This window comes from Meleagris gallopavo, chromosome 5 (genome assembly GCF_000146605.3).
Source record: "Meleagris gallopavo isolate NT-WF06-2002-E0010 breed Aviagen turkey brand Nicholas breeding stock chromosome 5, Turkey_5.1, whole genome shotgun sequence".
Taxonomy (NCBI): domain Eukaryota; kingdom Metazoa; phylum Chordata; class Aves; order Galliformes; family Phasianidae; genus Meleagris; species Meleagris gallopavo.
The window spans coordinates 53,566,989-53,585,963 of NC_015015.2; the positions used below are offsets into that span (position 1 = coordinate 53,566,989).

Below are 18,975 nucleotides of genomic sequence, written 5' to 3' on the forward strand. Positions count from 1 at the left end.
TTTTCTTTTTGGACCCCTCAAGCGCATAGAAAATATTTCCACTGCTGTTTAAATAAAAGCGGTTCTTCATGAGATACTGCTGCATAATCAGTTAAGCACACAATAATGAAAACGTATCTTATGGCACATTTATCTCAATTGAGTCGAGATGACAAGCCAATACTTGAAAGGCCAATTCTTGACAATTCGCAAGCAGCTGCATGGCATTGAGAAATAAGTGTTTTCACAATGACTAGGCATACCAAAATCGATAGAGAATTTACCCAATGCACCAGAATAACGACTTCAAATCCATTACAGTCGACTGGGCAAACACATGCACTAAAATAATAATTCAACTATGTCAATAACCCTTTTCTTCTGTTTTATTCTCTTTCAGTAAGAACTTTCGCAAGTTTTTCAGGTTCTCAATAAACATCAGGCTTGGTTGCTTCCAGGATTAGGAGCTGCCCACGGAACACCTGACCCTAAGACCCAATTACGAAATTCTCCACATCTGCCTTAAACCTACAAAGCCCATACCTTTCACACGGGGTCCAATTCAATGCACCCCTTGGCTCACGGCACCCAGGACAAACACGCTTATCGTTCCCAAGTTCAGGCTCTCACACCAAGCTCCATACAGGACACGCTGCCCTACAGCATCTCTGACACGGGAGGAACTCCTGCACCACCATGGGCAGGCCTTGCATTGGCTTATAGAACACCTGCAAATAGCAGAAGTCTCACTTGAAAAACTAAAACACATAATAGAAAATATGCACTTTATGGATCCAAAATAGTCACAAGAAATATTTTGCTTGAGTTAAAACAAAGCTTCTAGCTTTTGTTCTGTCCCTGCAATGCAACTTACATTGTAACAACAGCATGTAGAAGCAAGACAAAGAAATAAGGCTGTACAGTAGAAAGTGGAATATAAATTAAAATGGTATTAAAGGCATAATATGATATCCTGACCACAATACTGAGGGCTTGTCACAAGACACTCCCACGTTTCATGTCTAATCTCAGACAGTAAGAAGATAAAGTTGATAAAACGCACATCTGCAAGAGAACTGGGCATATGCCCAAGGTTTTCCATAAAAACAACAGTGGTCTGGGGTCTCAATAGGAAGCATGCAAGCATGGTTTTTAAAACCATCTCCAAAGCAAGATTTCTCAAAATCAAAACCTTTACCAATCTCTTGCAGACATACCTGCTGAATGCTCTGCATATGTTGGCTCCTCTCTCTTGGCCTTTGGGAGGAACCAAGCCAAATTTCTGCCAAAAGCACTGACTTGTATTTCACCCTTAGCATAAAAACTACACAGTCTGGTTTCCATGAACTATTCAAACTCAGTGAGATACCGTGGACACACGTACTATGTAACAGCTAAACAGGTCTATTCGAACAAAGACAACTTCCAGTCCTGACAGCACTCAGAACACTGCTGGTGCTCAAAGAGCAGCGTATAAGGAAGAACCATTAGGTTTCCTTGGCTTGAAAGTCACAGCAGGTTGTGCTTTTAAAGTGCTCTGTGCTAGCTCCTGTTTTATGATAGAAAGCAATCAACTATTTCCTTTCAGATAAGTAGTTTTAGATAAATAGTTTCATTCATTGCTGTTAAAAACTAGTGACCAAGTAAGTTGTGAGACACCAACTCCCATTCCCATGAGCAGCAAATGTCTTCACAACCTTGATTTTGTAGGTTCAACAGAGGAAGCCAACACTTGCATTTCTATGTGCTGAGCCAGCAGCAGTTCCAAAGAAGCTGTTCATCTCCCTTCACCCTGCTGCACAACATCTCTTCCCTGCTGCCATGTCTCACAGGCCAGAAACAAACACTCATGCAGCCACACGGTTATTTGCTGAGTTTTTTTCCTGCCAGACAAACTCACCCATTTGGTTCACCACATAGCTCACAAATGCTTATACCAGCACATAGCAAAGGGCAAAGTGAAAACAGGAACCGGCAACGAGGGTGAGAACACTTAAGCAGTATGTTGCCAAATATAAAATCACAGTCAGAGCAATAAGTATATCACGCTATGCCATGAAGGGCTTGAAAGGCAGACTCATTTCAGAATCATTCCTTGGGGAAGCTGAAGCTGGAAGGGGAGTTGTGTTCAGCATCAGAGGATGCCAGCGCCCAGAACGGTGAAGGGCTGTATGAGTAATGCCACGTACCTCAAAAGCTTGGCAGATCCCATCTCCAAGCAGAACAAGAAGAACCCATGAACGAGCTCCAGGCCCTAACAAGTCTGGCAGCCAGACTTCCTGCAGACAGGTCAGGGCATCCCACAAACAGCATTCACATTCAGGCAGCTCACACCACTGTATTTACACACAGTTGGTACTGACAGCCATGGATCCCTTGGCTGAGGCTACGCATGGAACACGAGCATCGCAGCAGAACAGTTGGGCTGCAAAGAACAAGGAGGCACTGCAGCAACTGAAGCTGATGTAGGCGCACAGCTTTGAAAGCTCTGAAAATAAAAGGCCCTCCACAGTGTCCAGCATGGAATCACAGCATGGCTGAGGCTGGCAGGGCCCTCTGGGTGCCTCTGGCTCAGGGTGCCCAGGCCTGCATCCAGGCAGCTTCTGAAGGTCTCCAAGGAGAAGACCCCACAACATTTCCAGGCAGCCTGAAGCACACTTTTACAGCTATCTGAGACGCAACATCTCAGCCCTTGGAGGAATACTTCCCCTGGAAAAGACTTCCTCACAAGTGCCCATCAAAGTAACCGCAGCAGATTGAAGTGGAAGATGCCCAGCAGAGCCAGGCCCCAGGAGATGCTGTTTGAGATCAAACAGGACCCAGCATCAAGGTACTGGGGAGAGCCTCTGAGAGGCAGCATAAAAAGTTTCCTTCCTAAGCTTTGAATTTGAGAGCACGCAATGCTGTCTATTAAAATGTGTCCTTCCCTTCCCTCTCCCAAAGCTTTTATGACATTCTTTTACCTTGATCCAGAAGCATAAGGAAAGAGAATAGGATGTAATAAGCATCCTTCTTTACTTGAGGGTACCCTCGGCTGCTTCATCAACATCCCTCCCGAGAGATGACTCAAGGCACAGTTACCACAAGCAATACAAGAAGAACAGACAGGGTAGCAGATAAAGGATTGCAACTATTCATCAAAACTGATAAAAATAAAAGACCCAGAGCCCCTGTCATATTATTGCGGGGTTACTTTGCAGGCAAGTGCTTCCACAAGAGAAACAGAAGGAAACACAAACAAATTCATGCATTTGAAAAAAGTCACAAAGCTATGGGAGATTGTCTTTTTTAAAGCACCGAGGAGTGGAACAAGACACTTCTGTACACTAATTTAAAAAAGAATACTAATTACATAAATAAAGAACAGTTAGAATTAGCAGGCCTTATCAGTTGTTGGAAGCTTCACACTGGAAATCTTAGTCTCTACCATCCACAACAGTGAGAGTAGAGCAGGAGCACTGCAAAAATCACAATGGAATTTAGTAAGCGCATGAGGAAGACTTTAAGACCTGGTTGTGTCTTGAAAACAATTTGAATTACTAATCAAGAAGAGGTCATCCAGTCCTATCTATGGTCCTAGCTGCTTGTTCTAGTTCTGTTTTTAAAGCAACATGCACAGCACAGATGTTCTAGCATCTGCTCTTAACAGAAATAACTCCTAACCGTCAAAGTGAAGCACTCGTTCTTAAATTACAGATTCATATTCTCCCATCAATAACCAAATCATTTATCTTATCTGGCATAAAACATGATATGTGAATGTCTCAGAGATCCAAGCTTGATCCACTTGGGTCAATTTTTTTCACCTGGAAAAGGGGAGAGGGTAAAATCATATCGTTTTGTTTGTCTGACCTTAGCAACTGATAAAACAGCACCAAAGAAAGAGAGCAAGCATTCTTTGCTTGTCTTATTTCAGATAGTACAGCAATTTAATACATAAGCAACAGATATATATTCAAACAGAATATATACTTATACAGAATAAGTAGAAAAAAATCTCTGTTAGCAAATATACATTAGCTGATGCTTACTTCTGCACACTTTGCACTAGGACACGTCTCAGCTTGGAAGCAAAACAAGTCTAGATGGATGGTTTCTGTGCAGTAAAAGCTGGTGGTCATGTCTCAGCAGCTCGTCGTTCCCTCCTCTTCATCAGCCCTATGTGGACTTAGTGCACAAACCACCTCAAGACTGCTGCCATTTGGTGAGAGAGGCCAAAGGCAGCAGCACCCTTTCAACAGTAAGGATGCAGGTGTGCCAGGTAAGTGTAGGTAACTTAATCCCAATTCTCTACTGGAATTCCAGTTGATTGGACTGTTCTTAATTGCCTGACCTACAGCCATGTTCAGAGTGGCTTGCTAAAGCTTTCTTGCCTCTGCTGTAACAATGTGAAAGAACGTGAGAGAAGGAAGAATGACCTTTACACAGTCCTTAAACAGCTGACAGAGCTGAGCCTAAACGATGGTTAATATTGAAAGCTGCAGAAAAGCTCATTAAAGGAAAATAAAAAGGACCAACATTTTATTGCCATCTTGCACCCACACCAAGACTCAATCCTTGACAGGTTTGAGTACTTTTTCAAGTGAAAGGTTGGCAATAGGAAAAAAAATGACAAAGAGAGAAAGGTTTGTGTACTTCCATTTTTGAAAACGTAGACAGAAACATAAGATGAAATGGCACGTATTTGGCAAGTCAACCATTAAAAAAAAAATCTAACAAGCAATTCACTGCTTGCTGAACAAGTTCACTTCAAAATAACCACACACAGCCAAGGCTGGAAGGGCCCACTGGGGTCATTCCCTGCATTTCCACTGAGTAGTTGATATCTGCGCATCTGCCCCAAATGGCACAGGCAAGTTAGACTTACAGGTTTTCATCTACTATCTGTAACCAAGCAGATTTTATTCTAAAAATTAAAAAAATAAAATAAAATGAAAAAAATAAAGTTTTTGTGATTATTTTTTTTTTTAATTCTCACCAAACTCCATTTTCCTCTGCATATGTGCAAAGGAGCATCCTTCAGAAAACCCCAGCAGTAGCAAATCAAACTGCTTCCCCCTCCCTCTTCTCATTTGGGAATCTCCTACTTCCTACCAATTTTTAAGGGTCATTCCTCACTTCATTTTCACATAATCCCTAAACAACCATTATCACATCTTTACTCAGCATGAGATAAAATATAGACTGTGCTTCGTAAACAGTGGAGACCTTAAGATTACATTCTTAGTGGGACACAGCATGATAAATATTTCAGGGATGTCTTGAAATACCCTACAATATGCAATGTATATATACAGCATTATGTAATATATATCATATACAATGTGTGAAACAATCTCAAAAATAAACATTGAGTTTTTTCTTTTTAAATAGAGAGAAAAGAGCAAAGCCTCCCCCCGTGCTGGCCACCAAGCAGGTCAGTCTGCAATTTCTCTTTTAAGGGCAGCACAGATCCTAACCTACTTAAAGCCAGCTAGGAAGCACTTCTTTGCATTGCAAACATAATCATTTAAAATCAAATCAAAGTTTTTAAGAAGCACATATTTTTCCCTGACTCTGAGCTTAAAAACAAACAGCAATTGCTATTTTAATACAATAACCAAGTTGGTTAATACCAACTTGTTATTACTACTCAAAACTTTCTGAAAGCAAGGAAAGTGGTCATACCCAGTGCAACTCTTCATAGAGGAAGGTATTAAATAAAAACAAGGAGGACACGTGCCAGGCCTTTATTAGCTACTCTGGCATCTCAAACATTTCCTAAAGATTGTAGGGGACAAAAACCCAACCCTGTTCCATAAAGCTAGAGGTACCTTCAAAGGTTATCAAACATGACAAAGTAAGCAAATATTTTACTCACCAAAGAGGTAACATAAATTCTTCTCCCAAAGTTGCAGCACGTCTCAAACTATTTAATCACGATGAAGATGTATGTGCTATATATAAGATATATCTGCTATATATTCTACTCCCTTTAGTGGCACAGAAAAAGCAGCACGATGCATGATACTCCTGTTTGTACTTCTATCCACATGCACTATATGCCACAAAGCTCACAGATCAGCACACCCAGAGCTGTTACCCTGCAGTGGACGCAAGCACTCAGACAAGAGACAACTCAGGCCACAGGCAGGGTAGCACACAGCTGCATCTCCCCCCCACATTTACCAGCTTTTCACATTCTAATTTTTGTCCAAAACTTTGAAGTGAGACAAATATCCACAAATCTGTTCCTCTTTATTTGGAGTTGGAGCATAGAACTGTTGGGTGGCTCACAGCCAACCCATGGCCATCATTACCCAGGCAGCAGAGCTCTGCACCCCACAGGTCCCCACTGATTGAGTACAGGGCTGTCAAAAATACATAAGGAAACAAATACCCCAAGACACAGATGATCAGTTCTAGACAATACTTGAGCTTATCTGTTTCACCCAAACATCAGCTGTGAAGCATTCAACAATGCTGCAGGTTTTCTCATAAACACCACACTGTTCATAATTAGAGATCTGTGCACCTATTTTGGATTGGGATCACAACAGCTGCATTAAAAACATTGTTCCTATTCTGAGAAACAGCCACTGCTACTTTCCTTATCCATATAAACTGCACACAATAAACACTTGATACTATCTAGCACTGCTAAAATCAGTCAAATTAAAACTAATCAGGAGAATACAGCCTTGAGCACATATCCCCAGAAAGACTGGAAGCCTTTGAATACACAGTTTTATGGTTTTCAAATGCTCCCAATGACATTTGAATAGTAAGCCATTCTCCAAGCAAATCTGGGGTTCTGCAGATCCTTCAGAAAAGCAACAGCCCTCTAAATTGTGACCAACAGGTTGGGGGTCCAGTAAAGAAACCTCAAAACAAAAGGATAGGACGCTCAGAAATGAGGAACCTCGCCAGTTTCTAACATTGTGGAGGTGCCCACTCCAAAAGTAGGCCAGAGAAACTGTGTACACAAAGCATAAAGTTTTCTTGACTACATCTATAAGGAGATTCCAGACTGTGAATTATTTACTATCATCATTTCAGAGAATTATATATGAGTCTGAATTATTGGCTCAATCCTGCAAACTTTAAGCACAATTTGCCACTGACGTCCAACAGGGACACCCTGGGCAAACAAGGCCTCTTCAGGACTGGTTTTCAGCCTGTTGGCTGAGGTTCCTCTCCACACAAACCTCTGTTCTCCTCAAACCTGGAAGCACAAGCTTAGCATTGCGACACTCTCCAGAAAAACCACCATCTTACCCACTTCCACAAAGGACATAGCCAGGTTTACCAGTCACAAATCATGAAGGGATCCAGATGTGAGGAAGGCACAGGCTGCCTGTAGAGCCCAATGCTCACAAAGAAGTTGCACAGACCCCAAGAAGCCAGAACCCAGTACAGAGCTGCAGTTGGTGACTATGGGGCTGTTGCACAACAGCTGAATCTGAAGAGCAGCTACATGCAGACTGTTGGGTTACTGCTACATTACTGTTCAACTGCAACGACTGGAATCCCATGCTGGATGGCTTTCTTGGAGAACCCTGTAAAACAAGTTTGGTGGCACTCACAGAATCATACAGGGTTAACCAGTTGAACAAAATTCCCCTGCAAAAAATATGCTTGGCCTTAAAAAAAAAAAGAGATAATATAAAAATCAGAGGACAGGTCACATTACTAAAGTGGCTTAACTCAAGGTGGGAAGCAACACAGTTCTACCCACAATGGTGTTCTACAGACAAGCCTTAACCTGCTGTCCCACCATGGTCACCTTCCTCCAGCAATGCAGCTCAGTGGGGTGCAGGAAGGGGGTGTCAGCCCCAAAACAATTTCCTGCCTATTGTGCTCATTAAAAAATATATATATATATACATGTACATGAATTCAGTGATCCTGCAGAGTATGTAACTGGCCCTTCTTTTTCCCCCCTTCAAGGAGGCCTCTCCATGTCACTTCATTCACACTACATCAGCACCAATCCTGGCACATTGAGTCTTCAAAACCATTGTATATTAAAAATAGAATGCATGACTCAGGTGGATTAAGGATGTATATGCTTACACAAAAAAATAACCCACAAAAATATCACTTCTAATAGCAATCTATACAATAGTCAGCAAAACTGCCAAAGAGCAGGCTGCAAAACTTTCAAATGATGGAACTGAAGCATGCCATGTGTTCTTTAAGAAAAATTAGAGCCATTAAAATACAGGCAGGGGGACCTTTCTAGCTGATCAGCTGTCACTGATGGTCAACGTTTACCTTTTATCTGAAGGTGCTCTCATGGAGGAAGGGGCAGCAGGAGCATCTCCTGCCTCTCCTCGTCTGTTGAAGGCCTGACATTAATGCTCACACCTCTCAGCCTGCAACCACACAGATACAATCACACCGAACTCTTATCAAGACCCTATGGGTGCAATTAAGTCTCAGTCAATTTCTCATGAGCTTTAAATGATAAAGAGTTAAAACTGTGGGAATGTACATAATAAAGGTAGCTTAAAGTGTAATGCGGGCTCATGCATTAAGAGTGAATGCACTAATAAGATAATAGCGTGTTTTGGTTCTGCTGGCGAGGCAGGAATTTCTCACTGAGGGCACAAACAGCCCCAAGTGCCAGCAGCACCTGCACCGTCCCCCACCCACACAGCAAACAGCTGACACTAAGGACAAACTGCTCCTGCTGCAGCGATCTATAGCAAAACCAGTTTCAAGTGGAGCTAAGCGGTCCACGAAGCGGCCAAACCAAAAGTTGTTCTTTGTTTTTGACAGTATACAGTTCAGTCACTTTTTCCATCCCTGGGGTACCCATTCAAGAGGCGTGTTAAAACTCACTACTTCACCATTGCCTATACAACAGTTTACAGCCTATAGACGCATTTTAACTTTCTCAGACATAACATGTCAAAAGTTGACTATATTCAGATCTATTTTACTACTTAAAAAAAAAAAAACTGGTCTAATCCTTGAGGCAACTGCTGGAGTTTGCTTCAGAGCCCACTAGGAATAGAGGAGGCCAAGGAAGGAGGGGAAACAAAACGTCAACCTCTGGTGGGCTTCAGGGTTTTGGATTCCACTCCATTCTTCTCATTTGAACAGTCCCACAGGTACATCAGTGCTTAAAACCAGACTTCATTATCATTCACAAACTCAAGCTCCGTAAGACAACAGCCTACAGAGAGCAAGCACAAACATCCACACTACACAGAAAGGAGAAGAGAAAAATCAAGAAACAGATTCAAACACCTGAGAAGATTCTTATTAGATGCACTGAGTAATTCCTATGTAACTGTGGAGCTTTTGTTTTACTTAGGAAGCCAGTGTGGATTTAGGGCTGCCCAGCAGTCCTTTCTGCAAGCAATCCTAGCAGCAAGGCTATACTTACACTAAACACGGAGGGGAAACTGATCAAGAACTGCTTTTCACTACTTTGCTGCAGACATAAGTATTCGAGTCTTATTCAAAAAGAAAGGCTATAAAGGAATAATATATATTAAAGGGAAACGTAAGCACTGCTTCATAGAAGTGAGAGCCTAAACTCAGCGCACCAGGCTACAACTCCGCTTTGTTCCACTCAGCAATACCAGCAAGGGTCTTTCCACCACTAAGGAAACAAACAAACGAACAGAAAATCACCACTGCTTCCTGTGCTGCAGGAATTATCAACTATTAAATTCACACAGAGCAGAAACAAGCAAAAGAACCACAGTGCCCAAAGGGATGCCTGAAGACACGGAGCCTACATTCCCTGTCCTAAAGGCACAGCTATAGATAACTGTATTTTTGGTTTCTATTTTTGGGACTTTGCTTGTCCTGTCTGAAGATCACCCTGCCCCAAGGGTCGCATGGCAGAAATGCTTCCTGCAGCTTTCACAGGCTGCTGATGCCACCTGGGGAAAATGCGTCACGCCGGTCACTGCCAGAGCACCAAGGAAAACAGGTTAGAAGACAAAAGCCTTCCTCAACTTGAAGCAGTGTTTACGAATGTGATGAATGCCAGTGTGTGTCCTAGCATGCAAGCTTGAAAATAAGTCAAGCACCTGGACCTCCACACAAAAGGCTGACTCACCTGTACGGCATCCATTATCCTTTGCAGAGACCCCAAGTTTAGCACTCCAGGGACACAAAGTACTTTCAGGAAGCTAAAGGCAGCATGACTTTTCCTCGTCCTTCTCTGCACCTGCACACAGCAGGTAAGAGCTGTGGGATTGCTTCCCAACCACAGGCAGCAATGACTTGCATGCACACAAAACACTCCCAGGATCCATCCCTTTTCTACTCTAAGAACAGAAAGAAAAACAGCAGAGATTTAAAAACCACAAATACAATCACCTAAACTCAGTGTTACTCCCCATCCCACCTTGCCACTCCACTAAGAATACACGTAATAAAGCAAGCACTCCAGTGAGAGATGCTGCATTAAACAAGTCATGGGGAAACTGTGATTTCCTTGTTCACACTGTACCCTCAAATTTGTTTGCCTTTCACACTATAGCTAATTCAAGGTTATCTCCTTTCCCCGTGCAAAGATATCGTGAGCTGAGACTGCAAGGGTTTTTCAGCTACCGATGTGAAAGATGCTTAAAAGAAGTCCGCAGAAGTAACATGTTGTGATGACAGCTACGATGCATCAAATGTCAGACTTGCTTCATGATCAGTCCCACCACAATCAAAACAGATTCTGCTTTGCATTGTCTTCCCTTCCGTTTACGTAGGAAAGAAAAACAGGCAAAATGAAAATCATCACTCACACAAAGTACCACACACTGATCGTCCTCCTGGATAACACAGCGCACAAACACCTCATTCACACTGCTGACAACACCAGGAGACCAATGTAAAATGAATCCCTTTGCTCCAGCTTTGAAAGGGCTACGAAGAGACCTGAAAAACTCTCACCATGCTTCCAAGCGAAATGTTGCATCTGCCTCAGCATAGCTCTTTTCAAACTGCGGCACTTCCAGTAACCCACAAATGATCTTTTCATTCTCAGGAACATCAGCTTTACACAATACAAAGAGATGGTTGCTTGTGATTTGTTTAAGCCAAATCCAAATCCAAGCTGTACAGCATTCGACAAAAGAAAAACGGAGCCTCTGCATGCTCAGGCTGTCAACTAAAGCAAACACACTAACCCCCCACAGAATGCAGAGGGGAAATTGTGTGGGATCATCCAACATCCAAAGTTTTGGGGCATGGCTGCCACACACCTACATGGTTAATTCATGTTTAACAAACACTACCAGGACTGCTGATCTCCCGGTGCAGTGCTGAAACCATCATCAAGGAGGCATGTGAGCACTGCATACAGATTTCTCAGTTATTTTTACCAGCATCACCTATGGCTACAATTGTAAGGTGCAGTCTAGCCCTACAGAAGCTCATCCTTCTTTCAAATCTAGGCTGATCTGGCTTCCCAGCCCTCACTCACATCCTAAAGCTTGTATTCGGCTGCCTGAGAGCAGCATAAGGAGCTAATCCAGTTGAAAACCATTAAATGGATCACAGCCCTGCACTGGCTCACCTTTCAATGCCAAAAAAACAAGTGGTAGGAACACGTGGTAGGACAAGCATGCAATAATGGGGATATCTGAACTTCAATGAGCTGGACTTACCATGAAGACTCAACTGGAAGTCACCACGTATGTGTCCACCAATTTCTTTTATTACTTTTTATTACTTTTTACCAAACTGCTGTTCATCTTTTTCCTTCCTATCACCCTTATACATAAAAGGCATGGTCAACAATGTCTTCATGCACAAAGCAGACAAATGTGTGTCCAATCAGAAGTTTGTATTTGCTAAAAGCAGAGCACACACAGACTCAATGTTCTGAGCACAAGCAGTAACAGTACTGTCAGAAGGGCACAATCACAGATGCTTGACAGAGTGCAGCATTTTTCTTCGTGATTCAGCTTAAAAATGCAGACAAAACCTGCATGGGAAGGGGCATGACTGCCAAAGACTCTCAGAAAACAAGAGGACCCACAGGAAAGGCAGAGAGGCAGTTACATAGGAGGTATTTTTTCTAGTAATAACACAGCCTTATGTTGCTTATCCCCACCTCCTCCCTGTACCTTCATCAGCATCGCAGCTTGCTGCCTTTCCAACATGCAGATATAACTGCTTGGGGGTTGGGGCATAAGGCATAACAAATCTGAAACAAGGGGGGAAAAAAAGGAAAACAAAAAGACACCACGCCCCGCATAATCCCACTCTTTTTCAAACTCTACTGCTTCTTTTTATCTTAGTTTCCCTTCCCCCAGGATCAAAATTTCAGCTTTAATACTGCACAGCAGCACTGAGATGACTCAGTGGATTAGCTGCCCAGAGCACTGCTTTACGCAAGTTACCTGTCACCTATGTGCTCCATGTCATAACATTAAGTAAAACCTTTTAAAACCTTAAAAACTATACTGCAAAGTTGAAATATAATTACCTTAACGAACACAAATTCCTTTTCTGGAATGCCCAGTAGCTATTCATAGAATCAACACAGTCCAGCTTTAACACTTCTCATCATGATGAGGCTCTCAAATGCTCATCTTTGTTTGCTGTAGAAGGAAGTTGTTGAAAAAACAAAAGGGTACGTGGCAAAGTTCTAACATTCCCCCCAAAGAACACTTCTGAGATCCCTGTAAAATCTTGATTCTTCTCATCAGTGCTTTTGTATCACATGAGAAACATAAGCACAGAAGGTTTTGTACACAGTCACTGTGTACCATGAGAAAAGGAAGAAATGAACAAGCTTATTATTCATTACAGATGCTTGATAATGTCCAATAAATACTTGACTATCAAATAAAGATGAAAATGTTCTCTGAATATGGTACAAAACAAACTCCTAAAAGATATAAAAAAAAAAAAAAGGAACATTCCATGCCAATAATCATATGTTATCATATATACATAGGGACCCAGCTTATACTGAATGAGAAAACCTTTTTCTAATATTTCCTAACTTCTGAGCTCTGGGATCCAAAACAAAGGTTGGAACATAGTTTGTATGTGCAATTAGTATATACCATAAGAGCCCCCACATAAAAACTAATTTTCCTTGAAGCATCTGAAAAAAAAAAAACCTGCAGAAATTAAGAAAGTAAAGAGTAAGTTTTTGCTGAAGTTCCTCCAAGTTTGCAAAAAACCTACAAACTTTTCTCACCGTAAAGAGGTTGCATTAGGATATTTATTACAAATCACAGTAAAAAGCTGACCCAGACAGCAGGTCACACTTGAGACTGGCAAGTAAAATACCTGGTGTCACTCAGGACAAGATGATGGAGAGTCATTTAAGACTGTTGAACTAGTAAAGTTTAAAAACAGAACAAACACACACTGTTCTTTCTCAAATACCTTCAGTCTCTACTGCTAACAGTCCCAGGCAAATATGAAAAGTGACTCTTAAGACAAACTCCTAACTTACTGCTACCAATTTACCTTAAATAAACTGTGTTAAGTAAATGATTTCATAGAGAAGCGACCATCAGAAAAGATGCACACATTTCAAGAGTGAAAATAATTAGTGATCAAGAAAGTAATGGCTACATAAGGAATCTCACTGCTCCTATGGACTACATGGGTGCTCAGACACCTGATGAACTCAGCCCATCTTCAGGAACACGAGCCTTGCCACACAGCTGTCATCTGCCCCAATGCTCTCCTCTGCATGGCTAGCAAACAAGAATTTTCATTAGGAATTTGAACTTTTTAATTAGCCATCAGAATTCAGTAAATAAACCAATCAGTTTCTAGTGGAAACGTCCATCATTGATACATGTCTGACACTGCTCCATAAAATGCCTGGAGCAGACTGGAACAAGTTTACTTCCCAGTTCAGGATACATCAGATCATGCAAACCAGACCTCTTCCATTAAGGCAAGAGTCTCTGAAAGCCTTACAAATCATGTAGGGCAGTATTCAGAAGGTAAAAAAAGCCATATTCTTGCTGGAATACACTCTAGGGACCAGGAAACAATCAGAGCCAGGTCTTGCAGAGACCGCAGGCTGTGCTGCATTGCTTAACTTCCCCTGGCAAAGGCTTGCATCCCAGCAGGATGGGGCTGGCTGGGGAGGCAGAAGCCAGAAGCCAGGCCACTCCTGCCCTGCCTGTCCCCACTGCCTGGGGATGACAGCCACAAGGCTCCCTGACACCTGTGCTGATGGCAGGCAGCGAGCAGCACAAGGCAGGGATGATGCCATAGCTTCTCTCAGTCCTACAGATAGAAGGAAATTCTGGGGCTGCTATCCCTACCTGAAAGAACATCCAGGTAATATGTTTGGCAGACATCAGCATGTTTCATTTGTGATGCTGTCAAAACGTGCATAAAATGTTAGATTAAGGAAAAACAAAAACCAACACAGGAGACCACCCAAACTAACCCTGATACTGTAAGGTATCAAATAAACTAAGGCAAGATATTCAGAACAACCAAGAGCAATCAGGATACAAACATGCAATGCATGCAGTAAATTTATTGTGGCACTAAAATAACTCTGATTTTATATATATATATACATACACACACACACACACTATATATATATATACACAAAATACAAAATTGATACTGCTGAGAAAGAAGGTGGAGCAGAAGCTACTCTCTGCACCTCCTTTTGTATTACTACAAAGGCAGTAATATGTGTAATAGCAAATGTTTCTGGTTATTATGTTTTATGTTTCTGTACTCGAAAGCATTGTATTATATATGGCCTTTTTCTGCAATTAACCTCCAAAGCAAATTAAATATTAATGGGTAAATGTCAATTATGATTTTGAGAAACAATAAAAGGATCATAAATTAAATAATGCAGATAGAACAGTAAAGCATTTTCACCCGATCAAAACAGTGTTTTAGCGTTAACGTTTTCCCATTCTAATGGAAAATGTAACCATGCACTCATAGCTGTGGTCACTGCATACCAAATGCAGAGCAATGCCACCTTTTCTGTAGCCCCACTCCTGGTAAGTGGGAGCACGAGGAGCTGTGCTGCTCCTCCAGCCAAGCCAAGCAGCACAACAAGATCTGATGTTTCACAGCAATCCTTCGTTTGACGCTGCGCAGTGCTGCAGGATACTTTCACAGCTATTCCTAGACTCTTTCCATCTTCTGCAATTCATTATACACAATTCTGTATTTCACTCAGTAGTACCAGCTCAGCCACATATATGAAGAATTTTCCCACTATTGTACTTTTTAACCTTAGGCTTGCTAATGGAGGGGGGAGGAAGAAAAGCTACAAAGCAGAAATACTTTGAAATATCACTCAGGCAACAGCCTCATTGCTTTAAGGTCACTGCTTCTGTTTCCCGGGGCTGATTTTTATGAAAAAAATAGAGGTCTGAAACAAACCATTTAAACCAGCTTCTAAATGTAGTCCAAAGCTGATTTAAATAGCAGCTGCTTGAAGCTGAAATGCACAGCCCCTCCCACGCTTCACCACACCAGTCATCAATGGCTACTTCACAAATTGTAAATGACATGGGACACGTTGTTCACAAACAAATCAGATTTATGGTTATATTCAGTTGTTCCTGTTATCTGAAATTAGAATTTGAAGCTCATTAAAAATGAATACGTTTCAGAGAAAGTAGAGGCACTGCACTGTATTGATGAAAGCTTCATTAAATTTTCAATGATAAAGCTGCTTCTATATTTGTGAAGGAAGGACGTGTGGTAGAAAGACATTGGTTGGGGCAACTCTCCTTCAGGCAACTTTGCATCTTTCCACCATCGCTAAAACCCATATCAGAATAAAATACTGAACTAATTAGGTGTAAGAGAAAGAGGTGGAGGTCCATTACATTCAATGAATGATTACTTTCAGATGCTCCACCAATTATATCATTGAAGCTCTAGAAGGAGGGAACCACTAGAACTCTGGAAATGGGATCCAACTGATCCAGCTCACAGAAAACACACGCTGTGCAGGTTCTTGTTTAATGATGCAGTTACCTCTGAGGTACCCACTTAGAGAAATACCACGAGTTATGGAAATCAAGTCTTACGTGTGCAAGTAGAAACATAAAGCTGCATCACAGTCATAAATACAGCCCTATTTGTTTTGCCAGACTGAAGAAAAAAAAAAAGTCGACCTGTGACAGAGCATAAATAGGTCAGACTATGTCTAATTTATAATTCTCTCACGTCAGACAATTAAAATCTCTGTATGTAAACCACCCATAACCAAGCTGCATGGAAGAATGCAGAAAGAAACTGTGGAAGAGAAAATCCCAGTGGTCTGATCCCTCTGGTGGTCACACGCACTGATAGAAATGCACTCCATCTCCCCGCAGTCACCCCCTCCCTCAGAAGGCCGGCCGAGGCAGCCAGGCTGCTCCCCTCTGCATCCATCAGCCTGCTGCCGCCCAGCCAGGCAGTGGCTGGAGGCCTCGTGCCACGTCACTCCTGCACAGCGTACGGCCAGAGCGCTGCCTTTTTCCCCTTCAAGCTATGTGCTTGCCTGCCAGAAGCTGAGCTGTAGGGCTGCTCTTTTCAGCTTGCCAGGACTGCCACCTCTTCCAGCCCTCCAGAGAGACGACATTCAACCAATGTGCATGCAGACAATGTCATTTTATCCTTGTTTATTCTACCCATTCAAACCCCGTTTCAACAAGTTTACTTTTTTTCCTTCCTCTCCAGTTTTCCTTGGCATGCACAGTGAGCATTTAGCAACTGACCTCCTCAAAAATCACCATGAGGCACTATTACCCTCACATCACCAGTTAAGGAAATTAAGCCGACATAATGCCTGAAGCATGCCCAAATTTCACATTTCTGATTTGAGAGTGATTAGCATTAGCGCTCTGTAGGATTTCCTCCGCTCAAAGCACAGCTCCCAGGGAGTGCAGGAGAATTTCTGCAGGCTGTACTTCTGCAGGGCAGCCTGAGCAGCAGGTGAGCCTCTGGAAAAATGTGGGGCTTTGGGAATTTGGCTGCTCCAGGACTCTGTAAAGCATTCCTCAAATGCTGGGTGCTGCTGCAACCCCACAAAGGAAAAGCAATGTATTGGGGTCACACACTCCAGGTCACTTCCCTAAGATCCTCATGCAGTCGTTCTCCTTTCCCAACCAAGATCTCCTTCTGCATTTGTGTTTCACTTACTGCCACAAGGTCGGGCTGGTCACCCTCCCCTTCCAGCTCCTCTACAAACACTGCGGTTTCCCCAGAGCCATGAGATGTTTCCCAGACACATTCTTTGCTAAAGAGAAGGAACTTTCCAAAATTTCTCACTTAGCAGCAAAGTTACCCATGTGCATACCCCAATTTCATCCTAAGGAACAGGTCTGCAGGGGGCTGCTGCACTCACGCACCACTGACACACTGCCCACATGGAGACAGCCCGCTCTGGACACATCTGCATTTCCATCCTGTGCCACCTTTCCACAAAACCAAACAGACAGAATAGAAACAAGGATTTGTTTAATGAGACTTTAGACCAGGTTTTGTTGGAAGACTAGAAACAAGAAGATTCAAACAAATACAGTAATTCTAGACTAAGCTCAACTGACACGGGCCTCTCCAGCTCCCAAACTGCCCCAATGCTGCCTGGCTCACGACATTCACAGCAACACCACATCATCCTGGTATTGCCCTCAGTCCTAAACGTCCCCTTTCTCAGGATGTGGATTTTGTTTGTTTTCTCTGGAACAAGGGGATTTGGAGGATTTAAAGGCAGCTTCTCATCTCCAGGCCACAGCAAATCAGTCACAGAGTTATCAGACTACACAACCACCACTGACAGCCCTTCCCAATGCCATCCAGGGTGCGTAAAGACTGAGGGTTTGCAATCTTCTTAAGCTTGCAGACAGCTACTCTCAGAACAACATGAACCCTTCTCTTTACACAAGGCTATTCGTATACTCACGTTAAAGATTATCCAGTCATTAGTTATACATATAGACTTTTCAGCTCCTAATCTCCATGAAGACACCAGTTTTTATAGGACGTACACATGACACGTTGCCAGCAAGGATGACAAAGGCACCACACGTGTGTCTGCCCGTACTTGCCTGGAACAAGCAAGGTCTTCCTCCTTCAACCTGGCACTGTCAGCAGTTCTTGCGACGCAACAAATCTTGGTGCCAAACCTGCAGTCCAATCAGACTTCCCATGCTGACCCCAGGTTTGAAGGTGTCAGAATCAGCCAAAGTGCCCCCTTCAGTTTTGCTGTCTAGGAGAATCAGAAATTCTCCGTAACCTGGGCACAAACGGACAGCCTGCTGACACTGCTTGGCATTACTAAAATTAGGGAGCGGAACGTTCTTAGGACTTGAGAACTCTGACCTGAACATTGCTTCTTAAAAAGCACCTCCAGTGCAGCCCACTGTTTTCCAGCTCTCAGTAGAACCACTTATCTTTCTCTGTAACTTTAAGGAATCAACATGCTCAGATTAAGCCTAGGATTCTGCAAATGCTCAGACATATATTTAACCTTTGTGCTATTCATTGGAGCAGCACTGCAGTAAAACAGTAAAAATAATTACCTACGTGTTTCCCAGTTTGAAGCATAACTGCCATGAAACCAGATTATTTGCTGATCATTCATTTGTGGCAGAGGCATCCTGTTCTCTTTCCTGAACATGAACGTTCTCCCTCCCATGAATGTTATATACAACTGCAAAGGAAGAACAACTTAGAACATTGTATCCAGGGCCTCAAAAGATGATCTTAGCTAGAAAAGTCTGATTTTGTCAGGTACAGCAGGAACTATTGTGAAGCTCTTAGATCAGATCTTGTCACAAATAATTATTGCAAAACATTAAAAAATATATTAAAAAAAAAGCAAAACCCAGTAGATCTCATTACAAAACTCAGTGCACCCTTAGCATCAATTCTTATGACTATAATAACTATCAGAGCAGCCCTTCTGTGAAGAAATACCCACCATTTCCTGCAAGTCATTAAATCAAAAAGGGAACTGGAGATGTGAATCCTAACTGCCCACAACACAAGCTCAGCAGCTTGTCCCACATTCTGCTATCATCAGGGAAGGTTCTTTTTTTT

At 42.4% G+C, this 18,975-nt stretch overlaps 1 protein-coding gene across 3 annotated transcripts in view; it reads right to left on the bottom strand.

Annotated features, from left to right (window-relative positions):
* MNAT1 (MNAT1 component of CDK activating kinase) overlaps window positions 1-18,975 on the bottom strand; it is a 115,690-nt gene that overhangs the window by 89,216 nt on the left and 7,499 nt on the right. Inside the window, exon 1 of one of the 3 annotated variants that reach the window (XM_010712062.3) lies at window positions 10,040-10,065. The exons of the other annotated variants lie outside the window; for them this stretch is intronic. Coding sequence (XP_010710364.1) covers window positions 10,040-10,050 — 11 coding nt within the window. The 5' untranslated portion in view covers window positions 10,051-10,065. Of the gene's footprint in view, window positions 1-10,039; window positions 10,066-18,975 lie in introns of those variants that run through there. 3 annotated transcript variants of the gene reach the window in all.